Source organism: Hyla sarda, chromosome 2 (genome assembly GCF_029499605.1).
Source record: "Hyla sarda isolate aHylSar1 chromosome 2, aHylSar1.hap1, whole genome shotgun sequence".
In the NCBI taxonomy this organism is placed as follows: domain Eukaryota; kingdom Metazoa; phylum Chordata; class Amphibia; order Anura; family Hylidae; genus Hyla; species Hyla sarda.
The window spans coordinates 453,324,806-453,349,397 of record NC_079190.1 but is presented as its reverse complement, the minus strand read 5'-3'; the positions used below and the strand labels follow the sequence as shown (position 1 = coordinate 453,349,397).

Sequence of the window (24,592 nt, the reverse complement as noted above, 5' to 3'; positions counted from 1 at the left end):
CAAAATTCTATTAGTCCAATAAAAAAAGGTATTACAAGATACTACAACTTTTTTTGATTTGCATCTATCTATTTACACACACACACTCACACACACACACACAAAAGGGGTAAGTATTCTCCATAGGGAGGAGCACTGCTTCCGGAGTAGAACGGAGATTCAAAAAGGCCATTAGCACTCCACGGGCTTCCTGGGTAAGGAATATGCAAAGCAGTTCATCACACCACCTTCTCAGGTAGCATGCCCTAAGATCAGCTCTGGATCCAGTTATGAAGTCTCAGAAACTAATCACAGGCCTCTCACCACAGCCAAGCCAGAACATCCTGCTCTATACTGATGAGGAGCAAGCACCCTGAAACAGCTGTCTGCAGATGGGTCTTCTTCCATTCTGGGGAGAATTCTGACCTGGCATAAATCCCAATCAGTTTCTGAGACTTCGTAAGTGGAGCCAGAGCTGATCTTAGGGCAGGCTACCTGAGAAGGTGGTGTGATGAGCTGCTTTGTGCATATATATATATATATATATATATATATATATATATATATATATATCAGCTCTGCCCTATAATGCCATTGATAAAACTTTTCAGGACAACATAGAAATAGCTAAACTGTTAAAGAATTTACTAAAAAGAAGTCTGCCAACTTTTGAAGCATACCAAAGCATTTTACTGTAGCTATAGAGCATCAACCCCAGGGGAAGAGTATAAAAAGGAATAGGAAGAACAAAAATTCAATCCAGCGAGGTGTCAGTGTAGAACAGGATGCTTTATTCAGACCACATAAAAAGCAGGCAATGCGGTATTCTGTACACAGAAGAAACCAAAACATTTCAAACGTGACACAATGTCTTAATCATAGCTAATTAAGACAATGTGTCGCGGTTTGAAACATGTTGGTTTCGCCTGTGTACTTAAAGGGGTACTCTGGTAGAAAACATATTATTATTATTATTATTATTTTTTTTTAAATCAACTGGTGCCAGAAAGTTAAACAGATTTGTAAATTACTTCTATTAAAAATCTTTACCCTTCCAGTAATTATTAGCAGCTGTATGCTACAGAGGCAATTCTTTTCTTTTTGAATTTCTTTTTTGTCTTGTCCACAGTCCTCTCTGCTGACACCTGATGCCCGTATCAGGAACGGCCCAGAGCAGGAGAATATCCCCATAGCAAACCTATGCTGCTCTGGACAGTTCCTGACACAGACAGAGGTGTCAGCAGAGAGCAATGTGGACAAGACAAAAAAGAAATTCAAAAATAAAAGAATGTTCTCTGTAGCATACAGCTGCTAATAAGAACTGAAAGAATTGGGATTTTTAAATAGAAATAATTTCCAAATATGTTTAACTTTCTGGCACCAGTTCATTAAAAAAAAAAAAATAATAATAATAATACCCCTTTAATACTGCATTGCCTGCTTTTTATATGTTCTGAATAAAGCATCTTGTTTCACATTGACACTTCACTAGATTGCATTTTTCTTCTTCCTGTGGATTTGCTGTGGTCGAAGGCTTCTAATCTGTGCTGGAGGTAAGATCAAGGTTGGGTGGAGTAGAAAGGCATACTTTAAGATAGATACATTTAGATCCCACATCTAATGTTTTACATTTTAGGCTGCGTTCACACGGCCGTCTAGACCCGTCCCGTTCTTCTCCAGTCAAAGATAAACGGACTTTTAAAAAAAAGGACAATAACGGATGCAAACAGATGTTATCCGTTTGTATCAGTTTTTGTTCAGTTAATAAACCAAAAATGTATTTATTTTGTTCTGAGCACGCTCAAAAGTAAAAACGGATCAAAAAACGGATTGAAAGGCTCATCCGTTTTCCATAGACTTCAATGTTAAATTTACTGTATCTGTTTTTTCTTCCAATTTTTGGACGGAAGAAAAAATACTGCATGTGCAGACGAGTGCAAATGGATTGTAAAAAAATCCCATTGACATGAATGGGATTTCCGTTTACAGCCTGCAAAATAGGAAACAAAACAGGGATAAAACAACGGTGACAGAAGGCCGTGTGAACCCACCCTTATGGGTAAATAGATACAAACACAATAAGGGAAAACTTTTGTGCCTGTATTCGTTGTCCCGGGACAACCACGGATCTAATAACCTGAAGCAACAGCATTGCTGTGATCTACGATCCAGTTAGTTGGGTCATTAAAGGGGTTTTCCAGAAATAGGAAAACAGAGATAATTTCTTTCAACAGCTCCATGTCTGTCTCCAGGCTGTGTTTGGTGTTACAACTTGGCTCCATTCACTTTGGCTGTGGCTCTGCAGCTCAGTTCCATGAAAATGAATGGAGCCAAGTAGAGATGAGCGAACTTTTGAAACATTTGATTCGGCAAATTTTCCGAAAAAATTTTCTTTGGTTCAAAATTATTTGCTGTAAATCTGTATTAAAAACGGATATTTCTGGCCTACAGAGAGCCTCAATAGGGGTGTAGAACACTTTGCTTTCTTATAACATGCATATGGAGTGTGCTGGGGTAGTGAAATAATACTGTTATTCAGTATGACATGCAGATTTCAGGCATCACTATTAGAATCACTGCCACAGAGCGTCTGGATGTGGCAGATTTTTTATGGAATTTTTTTATAATTTAAAATGTATTTGAATTTTTTGATTACCCATTCTGGTGAGCATCCAGCTGGCGGTCTGCCGCAAGGTGAGCTACCACCTGTTCCAGCCCCTGCTTCTCAGCGCAACCCCATGCTCTTATTTTTTGCACCACCAATTCTACTTTGTACATCAGTCATTTTACCCAAAAATCTACGACAAAACAAAAGAAAAATAATCACTGTGCGACAAAATTGAAGAAAAAAAAACCCTTTTGTAACTTTTTAACTTCCGTTTCTAAGCAGTACATTTTTCGGTAAAAATGACTGTCAGGAACCGAGACGTGCGGGTGGAAGGGTTATCTCTAAAATCACTATTTGTCTGCACTAGACCCGAAAATAATGATAAATAATCCCTCTTACACCACCCAATTTAACGATATTGCTGCCACCACCTGCTTGTTTTAAGCCGACAGGAAGCTATCAATCCAATCTGGATATGTTACAATTCCCAAATATAATCTACTATCCACAGTAGTATATAAAAAACAGGAAAAAGATGAATCCAAATCTATAATGTAGCCGAACAGGCAAGTACATTTAAGACTATAACTTCAATCTCTTCAAGGACAATGTACGTCCGTTTTACCAGACATAAGACTGTACTTAATGAATGATTTATTATGAAAGAAAAATATTCACAGTGCATGTAAAAATAGATGTTAACAAGACAAAGTTTCACCATACAGAAAATAAAATAAAAGGGAAAAAACATAGAGTCCTTACTTACAAAAGTTAGAGTCCTATCCAATGGGGTCTAGTAGGAAATGGCGTCTGGCATCCAAAATTAGATCTCGTCCCCCATGCAAGCGCCCCTAGTCCCCCCAGGTCTGCAGTTTTATATCCTGCTATGAACAAGAGACACCTCTATGTTCAGCCCCTGGGCAGGACAAGGAGGAGAGATTGATTCTGCCCCCTTCCTCCCGATAACCTTATGCCCAAAGAATAGGAAATTATCCCTAACTGTTATCATGGGTCAGGCATCCACATCATTTTGTTACATTTGGGTTCTCCATCAAATCCTCTTTATAGGGGTACCTGACATGACCCCCTTATTGTGTATGATTTACCATGCACATAGAGTTCGGGCAGGGATCAATACACAAGGGTCATGTGAGGACTCATTTTAAAGGTATTATGATGGAGAATCTAACCGTACAAGATAGGGGCTGCGGGCATACTTCCCTGACTCCCTATATTTCATATTTGGAAGATATGGCATCTACAACAATTGATCTATTGACATCAGGCCTTGGAGTCTGCTTAGCTGTGAAAGTGTTACCTTTCCTGTCATTGAGCAGCTGTGTTAGTGAACCCCCTGCTAGGATTAGTCACACCTATAGCCAGGCTGGATAAACATGTAGGCTCCATGGTACCCTGATCAAAGAGAATGAATTGCCCCCCACTGGCCACTGGATGCTATCGCTCAGATTGTCGTCTCCGGATAGTTAGACCAAACAGAAGGGATTCTTTGAAATGTTCAGCGATGCAGATAGGTGTGTAATGGAATTAACAGTTGTGCATACCGATAGAAATTTTGCAGAACATGTATCACAAATGACAAGCAATCACAATGCAACATGAATACATATTTTGCCATGGTATATGACAATGACACCTTATCTTTATTCTATAGGTTCCTAAGAATAAAATGATACCCTACTTCTATAGGTTTGATTTTGTCGTACTTCTGGAAAAAATATAACTACATGCAGGAAAATTTATATGTTTAAAATTGTCATCTTCCGACCCCTATAACTTTTATATTTTTTCGCGTACAGGGCGGTATAAGGGCTCATTTTTTTGTGCCGTGATCTTTAGTTTTTAGCGGTACCATTTTTGTATTGATCTGACTTTTTGTTTGCTTTTTATTCATTTTTTAGGATATAAAAAGTGACCAAAAATACAGTATTTTGGACTTTGTAAAATTTTTTGTGCATACGCCATTGACCGTGCGGCTTAATTAACAATATATTTTTATAATTTGGACATTTCCACACGCGGCGATACCACATGTTTGTTTTTATTTACACTTTATTTTTTAAATGGGAAAAGATTCAAACTTTTATTAGGGAAGGGGGGGGGTTAAATGATCTTTATTCACTTTTTTTTTCCACCTATAGGGGGCTATAACACTGCACACACTGATCTTTTACATTGATCAATTGTTTCTCATAGGAAACCATTGATCAATGATTCTGCCGCTTGACTGCTCATGCCTGGATCTCAGGCACTGAGCAGTCATTCGTCGATCTGACAACAGGAGGCAGGTAAGGGGACCCTCCTGCTGTCCTACAGCTGTTCGGGATGTTGCAATTTCACTGCAGCGATCCCGGACAGCTCCCTGAGCTAACCGGCATTGGTTAACTTTCACTTTAGCTGCGGCATTCAACTTTGAACACCGCGTCTAAAGGGTTAATAGCGCGCAGCAACGCGATCAATGCCACGCTATTAGCCACGGGTCCCAGCCGTTGTTAGAGGCCAGGCCCGACCCGCTATGATGCGGGGCCGCGCCATGGCCCCTGCGTTATAGTAAGGGAGAGGACTCAGGACGTACTGGTAGGGGTGAGGGGTTAAGGACCTTATAAGAGTACTTATAACAGCGGTACAGTGGAAAATGGATGGGATGCAACCCGCCTACCATAAATGTACGGCTATCAAGCCAGTATAATCACCAGGGTTTGTGTCCCAAACAACCACAATCAAGCAGAATATTTGTATGGACAATAAAATAAGTTCACCAGACATGCACCCTTCCTAACTACCAGTTTGAACAAGTAGCCGCACGGACACCACATACACCACGCATCCACACACAACAAAAAAAAAAAAAAAAAGGTGGGAGGAGGGGGGAAGCGTAGAGGAAATTCAGGAGAGGATAGCCAAAGAGAAGAAAAGAGACGCTCCTACAGTAATATCAGTCACCCAGAAAGTCAAGCCAGATGAGCCGAAAGGCGCAGGGGACCCAGAGAGTCGCTGAGAGAGGCAAGGGAGTACCACTCCGTATGACGGAATGACCATATAATGTCATCTATTTGGGCTCTAGTGAGGTGAGCAATCATAAAGGCAAACCATTTAGCGAAGAGTTTCTTCACATTTCGTTCTCTGCGCCTTTCTGTGTCTATCGACCTCCAGAAAATCTTTGAGTTCCACAATCACTGCAGCAACGGATGGCATAGCCGGCTTAAACCATTCCCGCAGGAGTATGCGCTTGGCTACTAGAAGAACAACATGAATAAATTTCGGGACCGCACGAAGACCCACATCCTCGGATAGGGAAGGATCGACAGACTGGAACAGAAGGGCCAAGGGTGTCAGAGGAAGACGAATAGTCCAGTAACGGGATATATAATCCACAAACTTTTTCCAAAAACATTGTGACCTGTCACAGGACCATATGCCATGGAAAAAGTCAGTACCCGGGACGTTGCACTTAGGGCAGGCTGTAAGCCGTTCTGGGAAGGAGGGGGTGGCCGGCAAATTGAAGCCTAAATAACCGAAGTGCATCAATTTAAAGAAAGTTTTGCGCCAGCGCTCACTTATGACATTCGCCCTGACTTTGGGCCACCCCTCTAAGATATGTTCCCCAACTTCTGGGGCCTGTAGCAACGTGGCCCATTTGGCAAAAATTGTGTGTTTAGAAACTTTCAATATTTTATCATTCAAGTTCCTATACAGGGTAGAGATTGACATCTTCCTAGGTTGCAGTCCTACAAGGTCCTCAAAAGATGAGGGAGACACCTCAGGAGAGGGGTCGCGCAGTCTGGAGGTACAAAATGATAACAGCTGAGACACCTGGAAGAAATGAGTAGGTGGTAGATCAAAGGTCTGCAGGATTTCCTGTGGAGAAAGCCACCGCTTCTCCTCGACGTGCATCAGCTGTTTGGCTACAGTCAAGCCCCAGTCTCGCCATGCCCCAAATAGTCTATTGTCCCTCCCTGGAGTGAATTCCGGGTGGCCCCATAGATTGAGTCGCCCAGACAGCAGGAAGGGTAAACCATGTGCCTTACGTACTGCTCTCCATGTCGTGATAGTGTCTCTCAACAATACGGAGATCTTGATATGGAAGGGAAGGCTCGAGATCCGTGCGTGGAGACAGGACATTAAATTCTAGGGGGAAGCAAAGTCGGCATCCAGTGCGTGATTAGAGTGGTAGTCAGATCCGTAGATCCAGTCGAGCACATGGCGGAAAAGGCAGGCCAAATTATAGCCGCGCAAATTGGGGAACCCCACTCCTCCGTCATGACTACTTAACATTAATTTTGTAGAGCAATGTGCGGGCGTTTCCCCTACCATATGAAGCGAGTGAAGGCAGAGTTAAGCAAATTGACGTCTTTATGTTTAAGTAAGACAGGTAATGTTTGCAATTGGTATAACAATCTGGGAAAACTGATCATTTTAATGAAATGACATTTACCGAGGAAAGAGATTGGGAGATGGCAACAACGATTCAGTTCGTCTTTAATAGTCCTAAATACGGGAGGGTAATTGAGGGCATATAGGGAGTAGGGCAGCTTACCTATCCTGATCCCCAAATAGGTGATGGAGGTTTTAACTAAGGCAGTCGGGATGCCCATAGCAGTCCAATTGGAGGAGGGCTTGGGAGCCCCCAATGGGAGGAGTTCACTCTTCAGTTGGTTAATTTTGTAGCCAGAAAAAGTTTCAAAGTGGGCTAAGACAGGCATCAATTCAACATAGTGGGTCTGCGGGTCAGCTAGAAAAATAAGGATGTCGTCTGCAAAAAGGGTTAATTTGATTGTTTCCTTCTGAATTTTAATGCCCCTATACACCGAGGAGTCCTCCAGGTGGCGGGCCAGGGGTTCCAACGCTAAATTAAATAGTAAAGGGGATAGGGGGCAACTCTGTCTCATCCCCTTAAACAGGGGGAAGACAGGATCCCAGAGGTGAATACGGGCGAAGCATATAGGCTACTCAAAAATGTTCTGAAGTCACCCGTCAGGCCTATCTTGTCCAGCACCATCCCGAGCCAGTCCCATCTTACATTGTCTAACGCTTTTTCGGCATCTAGTGCCAAAAGTAACGGTTGCTCTCCTGGCTCGGGACAGTGCTGCATCCTTATCAAGAACAGCGAGGACCTTGCGAATATTGGTGACTGCTGACCTATTGCGAACAAAGCAAGGCAAGAGCACACTTAGACGATCTGCCATAATTTTGGACATTAATTTAAGGTCCTGGTTAATAAGTGAGATGGGACGGTAAGACAGCAAAGAGTCTTTACCCGGCTTCAACAGGAGTTTGATGACCGCTGTGTTAAAATGGAGAAGTAAGGAGCCAGTGTGGAGGACATGATTGAACTAGGTCGTCAGTGGAGGTACCACTTGCTCGACTAAAATTTTATAAAACTCGCCCGAGAACCCATCCGGGCCCGGTGCCTTGGAGTTATGAAGAGTCTTAATTGTTCTGCGGACCTCATCCTCAGTAAAATCCGCGTTCAGAGCATCCCGATGCTCAGACGTCAAAGAGGGGAGGCGGACTGACTCCAGGAACAACCTACCAGCAACCATGTCCACCGGGGTAGGAGAGTAAAGCGATTTGTAATAAGAAGATAAAAGAGAGTTAATGGTCCGGGGGTCATTATGTAGGGTCCCCGACTTGTCACGCAGGGAAGAGAAATGCTGTGGAGCTTGACGGCTCTTGACCAGCCTCGCCAGGAGACGGAGGGTCTGAGGAATGGAAGTCCGTGACGTCAGGACTCGCCCCCTCCCATAGACTTGCATTGAGGGGACGGGTGTGATGTCACACGGGGGCGGAGTCCTGACGTCACAGACTTCCGTTCCCGAAGTCGCGATTCAGACCCTCCAGCGGTTCCGGTGGGAACACAGGTGGGTGCCGCAAGCAATAACGCGGGGGTCCCCAGCGGCGGGACCCCCGCGATCAGACATCTTATCCCCTATCCTTTGGATAGGGGATAAGATGTCTAGGGTGGGAGTACCCCTTTAAGAACACAGCCAATCTTATTTCTGCATTTAATTTTTCTTCCTCGCCTTCTTAAAATCCGAAACGCTTTTAGATTTCCTTTCAAAGACCCTTGTGAGGGCTTTTTTTTTGCAAGAACTATTGTACTTTGTAAGGACATCACTCAATTTACCCTAATATGCATGGTAAATCCCCAAAAATATTTTTTGCTTAAGGAAATTTAAACGAAAAATCACAATTTTGCTAGATTGAAGGGATTTTGTTTTCCCACTGTACACTTTACGGTTAAAATCATATGTTTTCTTTAATTTGTGGGTCAGTATGATTAACCCCTTAAGGTCAGACCCATTTTTTACCTCAATGACCCGGCTTATTTTATTTTTTTTTCTATTTGACTATTTTTCTATTTGGCTATTTGTTAATAACTTTAACCCCTTCAGGACGGAGACCATTTTGGCCTTAAGGACCGGAGCGTTTTTTGCACATCTGACCACTGTCACTTTAAACATTAATAACTCTGGAATGCTTTTAGTTATCATTCTGATTCCGAGATTGTTTTTTCGTGACATATTCTACTTTAACATAGTGGTAAATTTTTGTCGATACTTGCATCCTTTCTTGGTGAAAAATCCGTAAATTTGATGAAAAATTTGAAAATTTAGCATTTTTCTAACTTTGAAGCTTTCTGCTTGTAAGGAAAATGGATATTACGAATACATTTTTTTTTGGTTCACATATACAATATGTCTACTTTATGTTTGCATCAAAAAATTGACGAGTTTTTACTTTTGGAAGACACCAGAGGGCTTCAACGGTCAGCAGCAATTTTCCGATTTTTCACAAAATTTTCAAACTCAGTATTTTTCAGGGACCAGTTCAGGTTTGAAGTGGATTTGAAGCGTCTTCATATTAGAAATACCCCATAAATGACCCCATTATAAAAACTACACCCCCCCAAAGTATTCAAAATGACATTCAGTCAGCGTTTTAACCCTTTAGGTGTTTCACACGAATAGCAGCAAAGTGAAGGAGAAAATTCATAATCTTCATTTTTTACACTTACATGTTCTTGTAGATCCAATTTTTGAATTTTTACAAGGGGTAAAAGGACAAAATTTTTACTTGTTTTTGTAGCCCAATTTCTCTCGAGTAAGCACATACCTCATATGTCTATGTAAAGTGTTCGGCGGGCGCAGTAGAGGGCTCAGAAGGGAAGGAGCGACAAGGGGATTTTGGAGAGTACGTTTTTCTGAAATGGTTTTTGGGGGGCATGTTACCTTTAAGAAGCCCTTATGGTGCCAGAACAGCAAAAAAAAAACACATGGCATACCATTTTGGAAACTAGACCCCTCGGGGAATGTAACATGGGATAAAGTGAACCTTAATACCCCACAGGTGTTTCACGACTTTTGCAAATGTAAAAAAAAAAAAAAAAAAAAAAATTTACCTAAAATGCTTGTTTTCCCCCCAAAATTTTATTTTTAAAAAGGGTAATAGCAGAAAATACCCCTAAAAATTTGAAGCCCAATTTCTCCCGATTCAGAAAACACCCCATATGGGGGTGAAAAGTGCTCTGCTGGCGCACTACAGGTCCCGGAAGAGAAGGAATCACATTTGGCTTTTTGAACGCAAATTTTTCTCTGGGGGCATGCCGCATTTAGGAAGCCCCTATGGTGCCAGGACAGCAAAAAAAACCATGGCATACCATTTTGGAAACTAGACCCCTCGGGGAACGTAACAAGGGGTTAAGTGAACCTTTATACCCCACAGTTGTTTCACGACTTTTGCATATGTAAAAAAAAATATTTTTTTTTTACCTAAAATGCTTGTTTTCCCAAAAATGTTACATTTTTTAAAAGGGTAAAAGCAGAAAATACCCCCCAAAATTTGTAACACAATTTCTTCCAAGTACGGCGATACCCCATATGTGACCCTAAACTGTTGCCTTGAAATACGACAGGGCTCCAAAGTGAGAGCGCCATGCGCATTTGAGGCCTTAATTAGGGATTGCATAGGGGTGGACATAGGGGTATTCTATGCCAGTGATTCCCAAACAGGGTGCCTCTAGCTGTTGCAAAACTCCCAGCATGCCTGGACAGTCAACGGCTGTCCGACAATACTGGGAGTTGTTTTGCAACAGCTGGAGGCTCCGTTCTGGAAACAGTGGCGTACCAGACGTTTTTCATTTTTATTGGGGAGGGGAGGGGGGCTGTGTAGGGGTATGTGTATATGTAGTGTTTTTTACCTTTTATTTTATTTTTTGTGTTAGTGTAGTGTAGTGTTTTTAGGGTACAGTCGCACGGGCGGGGGGTTCACAGTAGTTTCTCGCTGGCAATTTGAGCTGCAGCAGAAAGTTTGCGGCAGCTCAAATTTGCAGCCAGATACTTACTGTAATCCTCCGCCCATGTGAGTGTACCCTGTACGTTCACATTGGGGGGGGGGGGGGGGACATCCAGCTGTTGCATAACTACAACTCCCAGCATGCCCGTTGGCTGTCGGTGACTGCTGAGAGTTGCAGTTTTGCAACAACTGTAGGCACACTGGTTATGTATCACTGAGTTTGTGACCTAACTCAGTGTTTCACAACCAGTGTGCCTCCAGCTGATGCAAAACTACAATTCCCAGCATGTACGGTGCATGGTGTACGGTGACTGCTGAGAGTTGTAGTTTGCAACAGCTGGAGGCACACCGGTCATGAAACACTGAGTTAGGTAAAAAAAAACTCTGAGTTTCACAACCAGTGTGCCTTCAGCTGTTGCAAAACTGCAACCAGCAGATGCACCACTACAACTCCCAGCATGCACTTTAGCTGTTTGTGCAAGCTGGGAGTTGTAGTTAGACAACAGCTGAAGGTACACTTTTCCATAGAAAGAATGTGCCTCCAGCTGTTGCAAAACCATAAGTCCCAGCATGCCCATAAGGGAATGCTGGGAGTTGTGGTGGTCTGCCTCCTGCTGTTGCATAACTACAGCTCCCAGCATGCCCTTTTTGCATTCTGGGAGCTGTTGCTAAGCAACAGCAGGAGGCTGTCACTCACCTCCAACGATCCTGCCGCACAGGTCAGTCCCGCCGCCGCAGCTGCTCCTGGGGCCCCGATCCCAACAGGGGCGCCGGGGTTCAGGGTCCCCAGCACCCGGGGTGCACGTCCCGCACCCGCTCACGTCCTCCAGAAGAGGGGCGGAGCGGGTGCGGGAGTGACACCCGCAGCAGGCGCCCTGATTGGTCGGCCGGTAATCCGGCCGACGAATCAGGGCGATCGTGAGGTGGCACCAGTGCCACCTCACCCCTGCAGGCTCTGGCTGTTCGGGGCCGTCAGAGACGGCCCCGAACAGCCAGTAATTTCGGGTCACCGGGTCACTGGAGACCCGATTGACCCGGAATCGCCGCAGATCGCTGGACTGAATTGTCCAGCGATCTGCGGCGATCGCCGACATGGGGGGACATAATGACCCCCCTGGGCGATATGCCGGGATGCCTGCTGAACGATTTCAGCAGGCATCCGGCTCCGGTCCCCAACCGGCTAGCGGTGGGGGCCGGAATTCCCACGGGCGTATGGATACGCCCTCGGTCCTTAAGGACTCGGGATGCAGGGCGTATCCATACGCCCTATGTCCTGAAGAGGTTAATATGCCTTTACTGAGCAGAGCGATTCTGAGATTGTTATTTCTTGACATATTGTACTTTATATAAGTGGTGCATTTTTTGTGAAAAAGTCCAAAATATTGTGAAAAACTGGAAAATTTCTTGCGTTTTTTTAATTCTTATTTTTATGGTGTACATTGCGGTAAAAGTGATGCTTTATTTATTCTGTGGGTCAGTACAATTATGGCAATACCCATTTATATAGCTTTCCATGTTCTTTTTCCTTTTCTGAGCAAAATTCTTTTTCTGACATTCATTTTCCAACAGCCGTAACTTTATTTTTTTCGTCCGATGCCATTGAGTAAGGGCTTATTTTTTGCGGGATGAGCTGTAATTTTTATTGTTATCATTTTTGCAATACATGCTACCTTTTGATCTTTTGTTTTTTATATTTTTTTTTTAATTCAGCTATTTGTACCAACATTAGCAAATTTTGCGCGTTTTTTTACTTTTTTTTTTTTAGGGTGTTCACCGTGCAGGATAATTTACATTATAAAAGATATAATGTCCAAGGCAGGTGATTGTGCAAAAATGAAGTAAAAAGCCATAACAGGAGTTACTTCCACTCCTGTTATGGCTTTTTATCAATAAAGAACTTCATTTTTGCACGATCACGTGCGCTGGACATTCTATCTTTTGTTCTATCATTCTATCTTTTGCATGAAGGGGTGCCGCCTTGCACAGTCGGAGCGCTCTGAGGCCATTGAGAGTGAGCTGAAAATCTTGTTCATTGCTTGAATTTACATCATAGTTTTATAGTACACGCCATTGCGGACGTGGCAATACAAATTATGTAAATGATTAGTGTTTTTGGTGATAATATAGGGCTTTTATTGGAAAATGGGCATTTTTTTTCTTTTTTTTTTACACTTCATACTTTTATTGAAGAACTTATTAAATTTTTTACACTTTTTACAGGTTATACTATGCTGCAATACATTTGTACTGCAGCACAGTATGACCCGATCAGCTGCACACAGCACAGCCTGTGTGATCCAGCCTGTGGCTGGATCTCACAGGCTTCTGTAGCAGGCAGACAGGAGGTCATGATCTGACCTCCTGCTGCCATAGCAACCAACGGCTTGCTCGTTGGTGAACAGGGGGAGAGCACTCCCCCCTGTCAACACCATAGGTGCGGTGATCAGGATTGATCTCGGCATCTACAGGGATAATGCTGCCGGGACCGACGCGATCGCGGCTCCGGCAGCTGCGGCTGGACTCCGGCTGTGATTGACAGCCGGGTCCCGCCGCCGATCTCCTGCACTCCCCGTGGCAGTGCCGGAGATCGTTATGATGTATGCATACGTCCTATAGCAGGAAGGAGTTAAAGGGGTACTCCACTGGCCAGCCTTCCAGCTACGTTTGTAACCTATAGATCCAAACGCTGTGCACACTCTGCGGGAGTCGGCCATGTCCCCTCATGCCATCAGGCCATGCCCCTTCAATGCAGATCTATGGAAGGGGGTGTAGCGGGTGTCACACCCCCTCCCATAGAATTATATTGAGGGGGCGTCACCAACCCCCGCAGTGTGCACACAGTGATTGGAACTAAATGTTCCGTATGCAGCCGGAATACTGGCCAGTGGAGTACCCCTTTAATATAATACCCATGGTTACATACTTTTCTCTAATTGTATTGCTTTTAAAAAAAATCTCCAACTATTTTTTTTTTTACAAAAGTAAGTTCAAAATTGTCCTGTTTCACCACCTCTAACTTTCAAATTTTTCTATAGACAGGGATGTGACTTTTTGATTCGCTTTTTATTATTGAATTTTTTTTTTGCTGACTATGTAACCAAAAAGCAGACATTTTTGAACAAAAATTTTTTACAGGATCATTTTAATTATATTTTTTATAGTTTGAACATTTACTAACGCGGCAATACCAAATATGTTTATTATTTGTCATTTTTATGCTTTTTTTTTATAAAATGGGGAAAAAAGGGGATTTAAATCTTTATTGGGGAAGACCCTGGGAGAGTGGCAGAGGCAGGTGAAGGTACGTCCATCCACCATCTTGGCTGATCTGATCGCTGCTGCTGTGTTGCGGGCACTTAAAGTGCCGCACTGCCGCAGATGCTGTGATCTGTATTGATCACAGCATCTGATGGGTTAATGGCGGACATCAGCTCGATCGTTGATGTCCATCATTACCGGCGGGTCCACGGCTGCTGACAGGAGACTGGACCCGCCGTGCATTAAGTAAGTGTAGCTTCTGCACTTGCTTCATAGCCGCGCCATAAATGTACGGCCCTGTGCGCAAAGTTACTCGCCACAGCGCCAAACATTTACGGCACATGTCCTTAAGGGGGTTAAACCCCATTGATCTAGGACTTGTGACCATAATACAGGCTGCTTGAGTGAATTCAGTAGTAGTAAGAGCATTTTTACTAAAACACAGCTATGCATAGATTTAGAGTTAAACTAGAAAATTCAGCATACCTGAAGTCAGCACTAGGGTGAACTCAGGGCTTTCTGCATATTGTTACAATAAAACCATACCTCCAGTTTGAGACATGACAGGGGTTTTGATTAGGGGCGCAGAAATGTTCCCCTAAGTGCTGAACCATTCCAGCTCTGGATTTTGCTCAGGAGAGCTAAGGCTCAATATATGGAGCCCCACTGATCAGCTAAGACTGGAAGACTGATTTATTATTTATTTATTCATTTTAAATTAAATATATATATTTTTTTTTATATAGGCACACCATTCATATCCAAAATAAATATAAATTTTTTCCCGAAAAAAATTATAAAAATAATATTATATATATATTTGGTAGATGTCTGTGAAATATGAATGATTGTCATTTGGATTTTATATCCGTAATACTATATTTTCCACTATGTTTTATAATTTCAACATGAATAAATTGAGATTTTGTTCCTCCATTTACATGGAACACAATATAGTAAGTCTGCTGGTAATTGAAACATTAATGTTACTCCTGTAAACTAAAGCAGTAGTGTGCATGTGCTATGTATGTGCTCGGTTTGTATTTACATAATTGTAGAGAACAGGCCTTTATGGCTTATGGCTGTCCGGGCATGCTGGGAGTTATAGTTTTGCAACAGCTGGAGGCACATTGTTTGGGAAACACTGGCTTTAACAATAGGATGTGCACCAACTGATCTGAATCCTGATCTCCTTTTACCAGAGTAAATGCTTTAAATATCAGATGTTACAGCCTTTATCATCCAGGGCTCCTCTGACTTACTTTAGGATGCAAATTAGAGTTCAGAATAAGATAGGTATTCAGCTGAATCTTTTGTGAAAGGATTTGGTATTCTGCCAAATACGAGAAAGATAAATAAGGTTTTGTGTGAAATTACCGCTGAAAATTAATGGTCACAATCTCTGGCAGCTCTACAAATTGGTCATCGGGTAGCTCGCTTCTGTGTTTTTTTTTTTTTTTATCCATATAAGGACATTAATTAAATCCTTGTTTAATATTACTTTTCTTGTTACTTTGTGGGTTTATTCTCGATTTACCCAAAAAAGCTATTTTTTTTATCAGTCGTTTACAAGATCCATAGCCCTCCTGTTACATTCATAATACAGTAATGGATGTTGATTCCCAAAATTTACTAATTTATTTGACATAAGAGGGGTGGCCACATGTCACCATTACAAAGTATTGCCTGCTATGCTTCACTGCTCACACTATTGATACTTATACTAATTCTAAATATTCTCTCTATTCTATATTTCAAGCAAAATATGTACAATAATGACAGTTTATCCTATTACCCCAATGTGTTGGTCCAGACAAAGGAAAAAAACAAACAAACATATAAACATTTGGTAGAAACCAATTTTCCTAATTATAAAGAAAATCTGACAGCTAGTTCACCCACACTAAACCCACTGGATTATAGTGTGGGCAAACAATTGTAAAATAAGGGGTTCCTCACTTAAATCCACAGGTTATGCGCAGAGTTATTCTTGTAAACAGTTTTATTTCTAATGTGCTCCAGTGCAATTTGGAGGCTGGGAGCCGGCTGGCTGAGCTCCTGTGTCTCCTCCATATTCCCACTCAACTCCACCCCTTAATTCATATGTTAATGAATGCTACAGATGCGCACACAGGGCGCTCACTTGTGGCCTTGATTAGCATAATATTGAAGGGGGCAGAATAAAGTTGTTTACAAGCCTAACGCTGAACATAACTTTCAGATTTAAGTGAGTAACCCCTTATTTTACAGCTGTTCACCTGCACTAAACCCATTTTAGTGCAGGTGAACTATATCAGTATATATCCTTGAATAAACAACCCTTTTCTAAAATCTAGTGACCATCACCTGTAATAATATTACACCCTAAAAATGTATCCAGACCCCTTTTGAACTATTTTATTGAGTTCACAATGAACATTTACTCTGGCAGAGATTTCCATAGCCGCAATGCTCTTATAGTAAAGAACTCCCTTCTTTGTTAAATTCTGAGTAAAATGGACGGTCTCATTAAATGGTTTCTATCATAAAAAAATAACTTCTGACAAGTTGCTCAGAAGTGTCAAAAGTTTTTAACTTACTGGGCCTTACTTCTGAGACCACTAGTTACAAGCTAGAGAAGTGCTCCCTTCCCTGGCTGGCCGAACCGATCTTTTCGCAGGAATAACAAAAAAGTTGGATTTGATTAACAGCTGGGAGTGAGGATTGCCCTGTCACCAACTTCCCCTGGCTTTTAACTAGCAATTGCAGCAGGTCTCAGGAGTGAGAGCCGGTGTAATCCAAACTTTTCACATGTCTTGGCAACATGTGTCTGCGTGTTCGTGTGTGTGGAGTAAAGGGAGGTGGGGGGGGTAGGGGTCTCGCAGCTATGAGCTTAAACCGCAGGCTGCCCTTGTATTACAAGGATGGTCATTCATCTAAATGCCTGGTCTTTTAATACTACTGGTTGGCTACTGCTTTCCCCAGTAAAATCTGCAGGTTTTTTTTGGGGGGGATGCCAGGAGTGATCATCTGAGCTCCAGGGTGGCATGCTGTAAGGGCTTGTTTTTGATGACACAAGCCCATTGAAATCCATCAGTCAAAACAGAGACAGCAACAAAGGATCTCTCACAGGCGATGACCCAGCATGTGTAACATGTATAGCTTTACCATATAATACTTCATAATTCCAGTAGTGGGACTGAAGGGAAACATAATACTTTGTAATAAGTTTACCATCAGGAAACAAACCCTTTTAATTCCTCTGAATCTTCCTGTTCTCCAGGAAACAGGGAAGCAGGTAAACTCTTTTTTTTTTCCAGTAAAATTTCAGCAGATTATAAGAAAAAGTAACGAGGGAAGGAAACAAAATTATGGAAAAGGGGTTCTCTCAAACCTCATGTCAAAGGAACCTTTACTTCCGAGTAACAACTGGTTAAGAATGCAACATTTTTGTTTCTAGTTGTTATGTCGCTTTCTAAAGTCAACTTTATTTTATTAAATGATAAGTACAACCTACAGGTGTGTGAAACCACACAGAACACTGTGAATGTACCCCAAATAAAATAACGTATAGCAAACGTATGCACATATAAAATTGATTTTATTCAGATAAATGTAAAAAAAATATAATAATAATAATAATAATTAATATATATATATATATATATATATATATATATATATATATATATATATATATATTATATATACACATACACACCATATTCATCAGCGTATAACACGCACTTTTAAAACTTAAATTTAGGGCAAAAAGTCTGCCTGCGTGTTATACGCCGATAAGTCTTCTGGTCACTGATTTAAAGCGTATTGACAGCACGGCCACTTTAAATCAGTGACCAGCAGCGTCTCCTCCCGCTCTGTCACTTGTTTTCTTCCGCACTATCCACAGGTACTGGAGTGATGGATAGTGCGGGAGACGCTGAGCCCTACCTTGTCCGGATCTGCGCTACCTTTTAAACAGCGTCTCCCGCACTATCCACCACACCAGTACCTGTGGATAGTGCGGGAGGAAACAAGTGAGTTTCACTTTTCATTCCCCCTTTTCCCTACCTCCCCCTCCCTCATCATTCCCCCTTTTGCCTGCTTTTTATAGATTTGTTTATTTTCCTTACCTGTTTGCACTTTGGCAGGGCAGGGCAGGTCAGGTGGGGGGTCTTGCAGGCTGCGGACAGTGAAGCCGATTAGTTACTTCCTCTGCCGGCTTCTCTGCGAACTATCACGGATCTCACTTTTCATTTCCTGTAGTCGCCGCCGAAAAGTGAGATCCGTGATGGCAAGTCACTCATCAGCTTCACTGACCGCAGCCCGCAAGACCCCCCCCGCCTGACCTGACCTGCCGAAGTGCAGACAGGTAAGGAAAGGGGAAGAGTGGTCTTCAACCTGCGGACCTCTAGATGTTGCAAAACTACAACTCCCAGCATGCCCGGACAGCAGTTGGCTGTCCGGGCATGCTGGGAGTTGTAGTTTTGCAACATCTGGAGGTCCGCAGGTTGTAGACCACTGGGGGGATGATGCGACGGTAAATGATGAGGGGGGGGGGGAAGATGGGGGGGATGAGACAGGGGGAAATCATGAGGGGGGGGGGGGGGTGATGAGACAGGGTGGGGGATGATGAGGGGGGAATGATGGGGACATGATGAGACAGGGTGGGGGGATAATGATGGGGTACATGATGAGACAGGGGGAAATGATGAGGGGGGAAATGATGAGGGGGGGAAATGATGAGGGAGGGGGGGAAATGATGAGGGGCATGATGAGACAGGGTGGGGGATGATGATGAGGGGACATGAGAGGGTGGGGGATGATGAGACAGGGGGAAATGATAAGGGGGGTGATGGGGGGATGATGAGACATGGGGAGTGGCAATGAGAGGGGTAAATGTGGCACAGGGACTGATAAAAGGGAAGGAATGATGTGGCACTGGAGGGGACGGGACCAAACAGAGCAGAAGAAAACGAAGTTGGGGGATGATGTGGCATTTAGTCCAAGTCATTTATTTAACATTTTATTTTTTTTACTTAAATTTCCCTGTTAAAATGGGGGTGCGTGTTATACGCCAGTGCGTGTTATACGCCGATAAATACGGCATATATAATGACACCGAATCAATTCATATAATATTACATAAGGGTTAAAAAATCATTAAGTTTATTTATTGTACATATTAAAAGGTGGATACTGGGGTGAGGTAGCCTGTATGCCGGAAAAATGGATATAAATAATACAGAGAAGATGCAGTACTACGAAAGGGTGGAAAATAAAGTAATTTAATATGCACATAGAACCAATTACAGTGCATGCTACTAACTGTGTTTCCTTCATTTATATTTTTTTATTTATTCTTTATTATTATTATTAACATGCACAATGTACAAATCTTTACTTATTAGATACATATACTGTATGTATAAATGTGGCGTCACTTCATCACATGCCCTCTTTTTTGTTGGTATCCCTCGTTCCCTTTGTCTTTTATCTGGCTCATATATCACATTTATTGTTTTGGCCATATCACATCACTTCCCTTGCTCCTCCCACCATTTATGTCCCCTGTCTTCCCTCCCGCACTGTACATTCACATTTATCTAATTTCTATATTTCTTAACTCATATTCATCTCCACACCATACTTGTCCCCTTTTCCCATTTTCATTTATTTAACAATTTTGTGTCCTTATTCTGTCCCCCTGTCCATTTTTTATTACTTTATATGTCGCCTACATTCAGCCATATTTGTATGGCCACATTCACTGCGTCCTCTAGTGATCGGGACCGGCGCGCATGCGCACTAGCTCGCGACACGGCCATTTTGTTGTGGTCCAGTCAACTATCTCCCTCCTCTCGCGATGCGCGAACTACGCACACACATGACCCGATGCACCCGTCGGAGTCTTCCGGGTCAGCGAACATGGCGCCACTGCACCAGGTGTGTCCCGTCAGACATCAAGTGGCATACGTACACTTTATAAGCTGGCATCATCCCAGTTCACCTCACTCCTCGACAAAGCCGCTCCAGGCAAAACGCATCGGAGTTGTGGAGGTGGACTGGGGTGAGTGCTGTTCTACTGTATACCGAGCCTGCCCTTTATTGCTCTTTCCTTATTGCTGCTATTTTCTGTCACTTGCTGCTATATAGTTTATTCAGACAGCATTTTCTGCTGTCTGCCCACATACACATATCTCTAGCTGCTATTCTTTGCACATAGTCTCGCTATAATTTGCACACCCTATTGCACCTTATACCTAATCCATCTGGCTTGCTCATTTCATAAATTTTTTTGCGATATTTTGCACGCTAGTGTTTGCACTTTATACCTATCCCCTGCGCAGCCAGCTCCCCTTCTCCTATGTTGCATTATTATATGTACATTCACAGTTTTTTCACCAGTGTGCTGTGATTTATTATTTTTTATATATGTTTTTTCACTCACTTTGATATTCTTTCCACCCATCACTGAGTTGTGTTGATTTCACGCTCTTGTGCCATTGGTTTTTTACACTGCTTTGATCACACCTTGCCCCCACACCCCCTTTCCCCTGGTGCATGCAATTGGTTCTATGTGCATATTAAATTACTTTTATTTTCCACCCTTTCGTAGTACTGCATCTTCTCTGTATTATTTATATCAATTTTCCCGGTATACAGGCTCCCTCACCCCAGTATCCACCTTTTAATATGTACAATAAATAAACTTAATGATTTTTTAACCCTTATGTAATATTTTTATGAATTGATTCTGTGTCCTTATATCTATATATATATATATTTACATTATTTATCTGCATAAAATAAATTTTATACGTGTATACGTTTGCTATACGACATTTTTATTTGGGGTACATTCACAGTGTTCTGTGTGGTTTCCCCCACCTGTAGTTTGTTTTATGTAGTTTCTTTTCTTATTTTAAATTTACTTTCTGAGCCCCTCAGGAAACTTTGCTTCGGTTTCATAAATGATAAGTACATTACCTGGTCATGGCTTTCAGCATACGCAATGCACTTTTCATTATATCGCCGGTTTGTCAGTGTATGGACAATGTCCCCTATGTTCCAATCCTCGTCCTTGAACTCTTTCAGGATCTACATTAAAAATAAAGTGGACAAATGCCTTTTATAGCCGAAAGCATTCCTTCATATAAGTGCCCAATGTAAATGTTATCAAGTCTAACAGTTTGGGACTTGGTAATGGAACAGCATATCCACGTACTTTGATCCACTTATCAGGCACAGCCATGGCAAGTCTATAATCAAATCCTCCCCCTCCTTGTGTTACAGGGCAACAGAGGGCTGGCATCCCAGAAACATCCTGCAGATGAGACAAGAGAAAAAACTCATTCAAAGTAATCAAAACTAAACAAAGACACAAGAGAAGTTCGAGTTTTTTTAGGTTTTTGTATCACATTTTATTTTTTAAAATGTAAAATTTTAACTCCTTAACGACAATGGACATAAATGTACGTCATGGTGCCATGGTACTTAACGCACCATGACATACATTTACGCTCCGCCATGACGGCGAGCACCGGAGCGGTGCTCGCGTCATGCGCGGTAGGTCCCGGCTGCTATCTGCAGCCAGGGACTCGCCGGTAATGGCTGAGATCTGCGATCGCGCGGATGACTGCCATTAACCCCTCAGATGCTGTGATCAATACAGATCACGGCATCTGCGGCAGTGCGGTACTTTAAATGGATGATCGGATAGCCCGTGGTGCTGCCGCAGGGATCCAATCATCCAGCATGGCAGCCGTACGTTCCCTCACCTGTCTCCGGCTGTCTCCAGAGGTCTCCTGCTCTGGTATGAGATCGAGCAGACCAGAGCAGAAGATCACCGATAATACTGATCAGTGCTATGTCCTATACATAGCACTGAACAGTATAAGCAATCAAATAATTGTTATAAATAGTCCCCTATGGAGACTATTAAAGTGTAATAAAAAATGTAAAAATAATGTAAAATAAAAAAAGTTAAAAAAATTTAAAAATCCCCTCCCCAATAAAAAGGTAAAACACACATACACATATTTGGTATTGCCGTGTGCGCAAAAGTCTGAACTATTAAAATATATTGTTAATTATCCTGTACGGTGAACAACGTAAATGTAAAACATTTTAAAAGTCCAAAATGGCTGCTTTTTTGTCACATTTTATTCCAAAAAATTATAACAAATTTATAAAAAGTAAAAGCTAGGTAAAAGTGGTACTGATAGAAAATACAGATCATAGCGCAAAACATGAGCCCTCATACCGCCCCATATATGGAAAAATGAGAGCATTATAGGTGGACAAAATAGGGCAATTTCAAAACATACAAATTTTGTTAAAATGGTTGGAGATTTTTTTTAAGCAGTACAATTATAGAAAAGCATATAACATGGGTATCATTTTAATTGTATTGACCCACAGAATAAAGAAAACATGTCATTTTTACCATAAAGTGTACAGCGTGAAAACAAAACCTTCCCTAATTTGCCAAATTGCGGTTTTCTTTTCAATTTTCCCACATAAATAATATTTGTTTTGTTGTGCCATACATTTTATGGTAAAATAAGTGAAGTAATTACAAAGTACAATTGGTGACAATTGTGGATGGAAATATTAAAAAAAAAAGAGTTATGAATTTTAGAAGGCAAGAAGGAAAATGCAAAAATAAAATTGGTCTGGTCCTTGAGGCCAAAATGGGCCTGGTCCTTAAAGGGGTACTCCGGTGAAAACCTTTTTTCTTTTAAATCAACTGGTGGCAGAAAGTTAAACATATTTGTAAATTACTTCTATTAAAAAATCTTAATCCTTCCTGTACTTATTAGCTGCTGAATACTACAGAGGAAATTCTTTTCTTTTTGGAATGCTCTCTGATGACATCACGAACACAGTTCTCTCTGCTGACGTTATTATAATAATAACACTTTATTTATTGTTGTCCTTAGTGGGATTTGAAACCAAGTCCCCAGCACTGCTAACCACTGAGCCACCATGCTGCCCTTAGCATACATCTGCTATGCATGGTTGCTAAAATGGAAAGAGATGTCAGCAGAGAGCACTGTGTTCGTGATGTCATCAGTGTTCCAAAAAGAAAGGAATTTCCTCAGTAGCATTCAGCAGCTAATAAGTACTGGAAGGATTAAGATTTTTTAATAGAAGTAATTTACAAATATGTTTAACTTTCTGCCACCAGTTGATTTAAAAGAAAAAAAGGTTTTCACCGGAGTACCCCTTTAACCCCTTAAGGACTCAGCCCATTTTGGCCTTAAGGACTCAGACAATTAAATTTTTACGTTTTCATTTTTTCCTCCTCGCCTTCTAAAAATCATAACTTTTATATTTTCATCCACAGACTAGTATGAGGGCTTGTTTTTTGCACGACCAGTTGTCATTTGTAATGACATAACTCATTATATCATAAAATGTATGGTGCAACCAAAAAACACTATTTTTGTGGGGAAATTAAAACGAAAAACGCAATTTTGCTAATTTTGGAATGTTTCGTTTTCACGCTGTACAATTTATGGTAAAAATTATGTGTGTTCTTTATTCTGAGGGTCAATACGATTAAAATGATACCCATTATTACATACTTTTCTATTATTGTTGCACTTAAAAAAAAATCACAAACTTTTTAACCAAATTAGTACGTTTATAATCCCTTTATTTTGATGACCTCTAACTTTTTCATTTTTCCGTATAAGCGGCGGTATGGGGGGCTCATTTTTTGTGCCCTGATCTGTACTTTTTTTTGATACCACATTTGCATATAAAAAACTTTTAATTTTTTTATAATTTTTTTTAATAAAATGTATTAAAAAAGTAGCAATTTTGTACTTTTTTTTTCGTTCACGTCGTTCACTGTACAGGATCATTAACATTTTATTTTAATAGTTCGGACATTTACGCACGCGGCGATACCAAATATGTCTATAAAATTAATTTTTTACGCTTTTTGGGGGTAAAATAGGAAAAAACGGACGTTTTACTTTTTTATTGGGGGAGGGGATTTTTCACTTTTTTTTTACTTTTACATTTTTTTACATTTTTTTTTACACTTGAATAGTCCCCATAGGGGACTATTCATAGCAATACCATGATTGCTAATACTGATCTGTTCTATGTATAGGACATAGAACAGATCAGTGTTTTCGGTGATCTTCTGCTCTGGTCTGATCGATCACAGACCAGAGCAGAAGACGCTGGGAGCCGGACGGAGGCAGGAGAGGGGACCTCCCTGCGGCGTTTTGAATGATCGGATCCCCGCAGCAGCGCTGCGGGCGATCCAATCATTCATTCAAATCGCGCACTGCTGCAGATGCCGGGATCTGTATTGATCCCGGCACCTGAGGGGTTAATGGCGGACGCCCGCGAGATCGCGGGCGTCGGCCATTGCCGGCGGGTCCCTGGCTGTGATCAGCAGCCGGGATCAGCCGCGCATGACACGGGCATCGC

General features: G+C 41.8%; 1 protein-coding gene across 1 annotated transcript in view; it reads right to left on the bottom strand.

Moving 5' to 3' along the window:
* GBE1 (1,4-alpha-glucan branching enzyme 1) overlaps positions 1-24,592 on the bottom strand; it is a 264,980-nt gene that overhangs the window by 78,585 nt on the left and 161,803 nt on the right. The window contains exons 11-12 of the mRNA XM_056559362.1: positions 21,366-21,464; positions 21,128-21,238 (exon numbers count right to left, since the gene is read on the bottom strand). Of these exons, the coding sequence (XP_056415337.1) occupies positions 21,128-21,238; positions 21,366-21,464 (210 nt within the window). The remainder of the gene's footprint in view (positions 1-21,127; positions 21,239-21,365; positions 21,465-24,592) is intronic.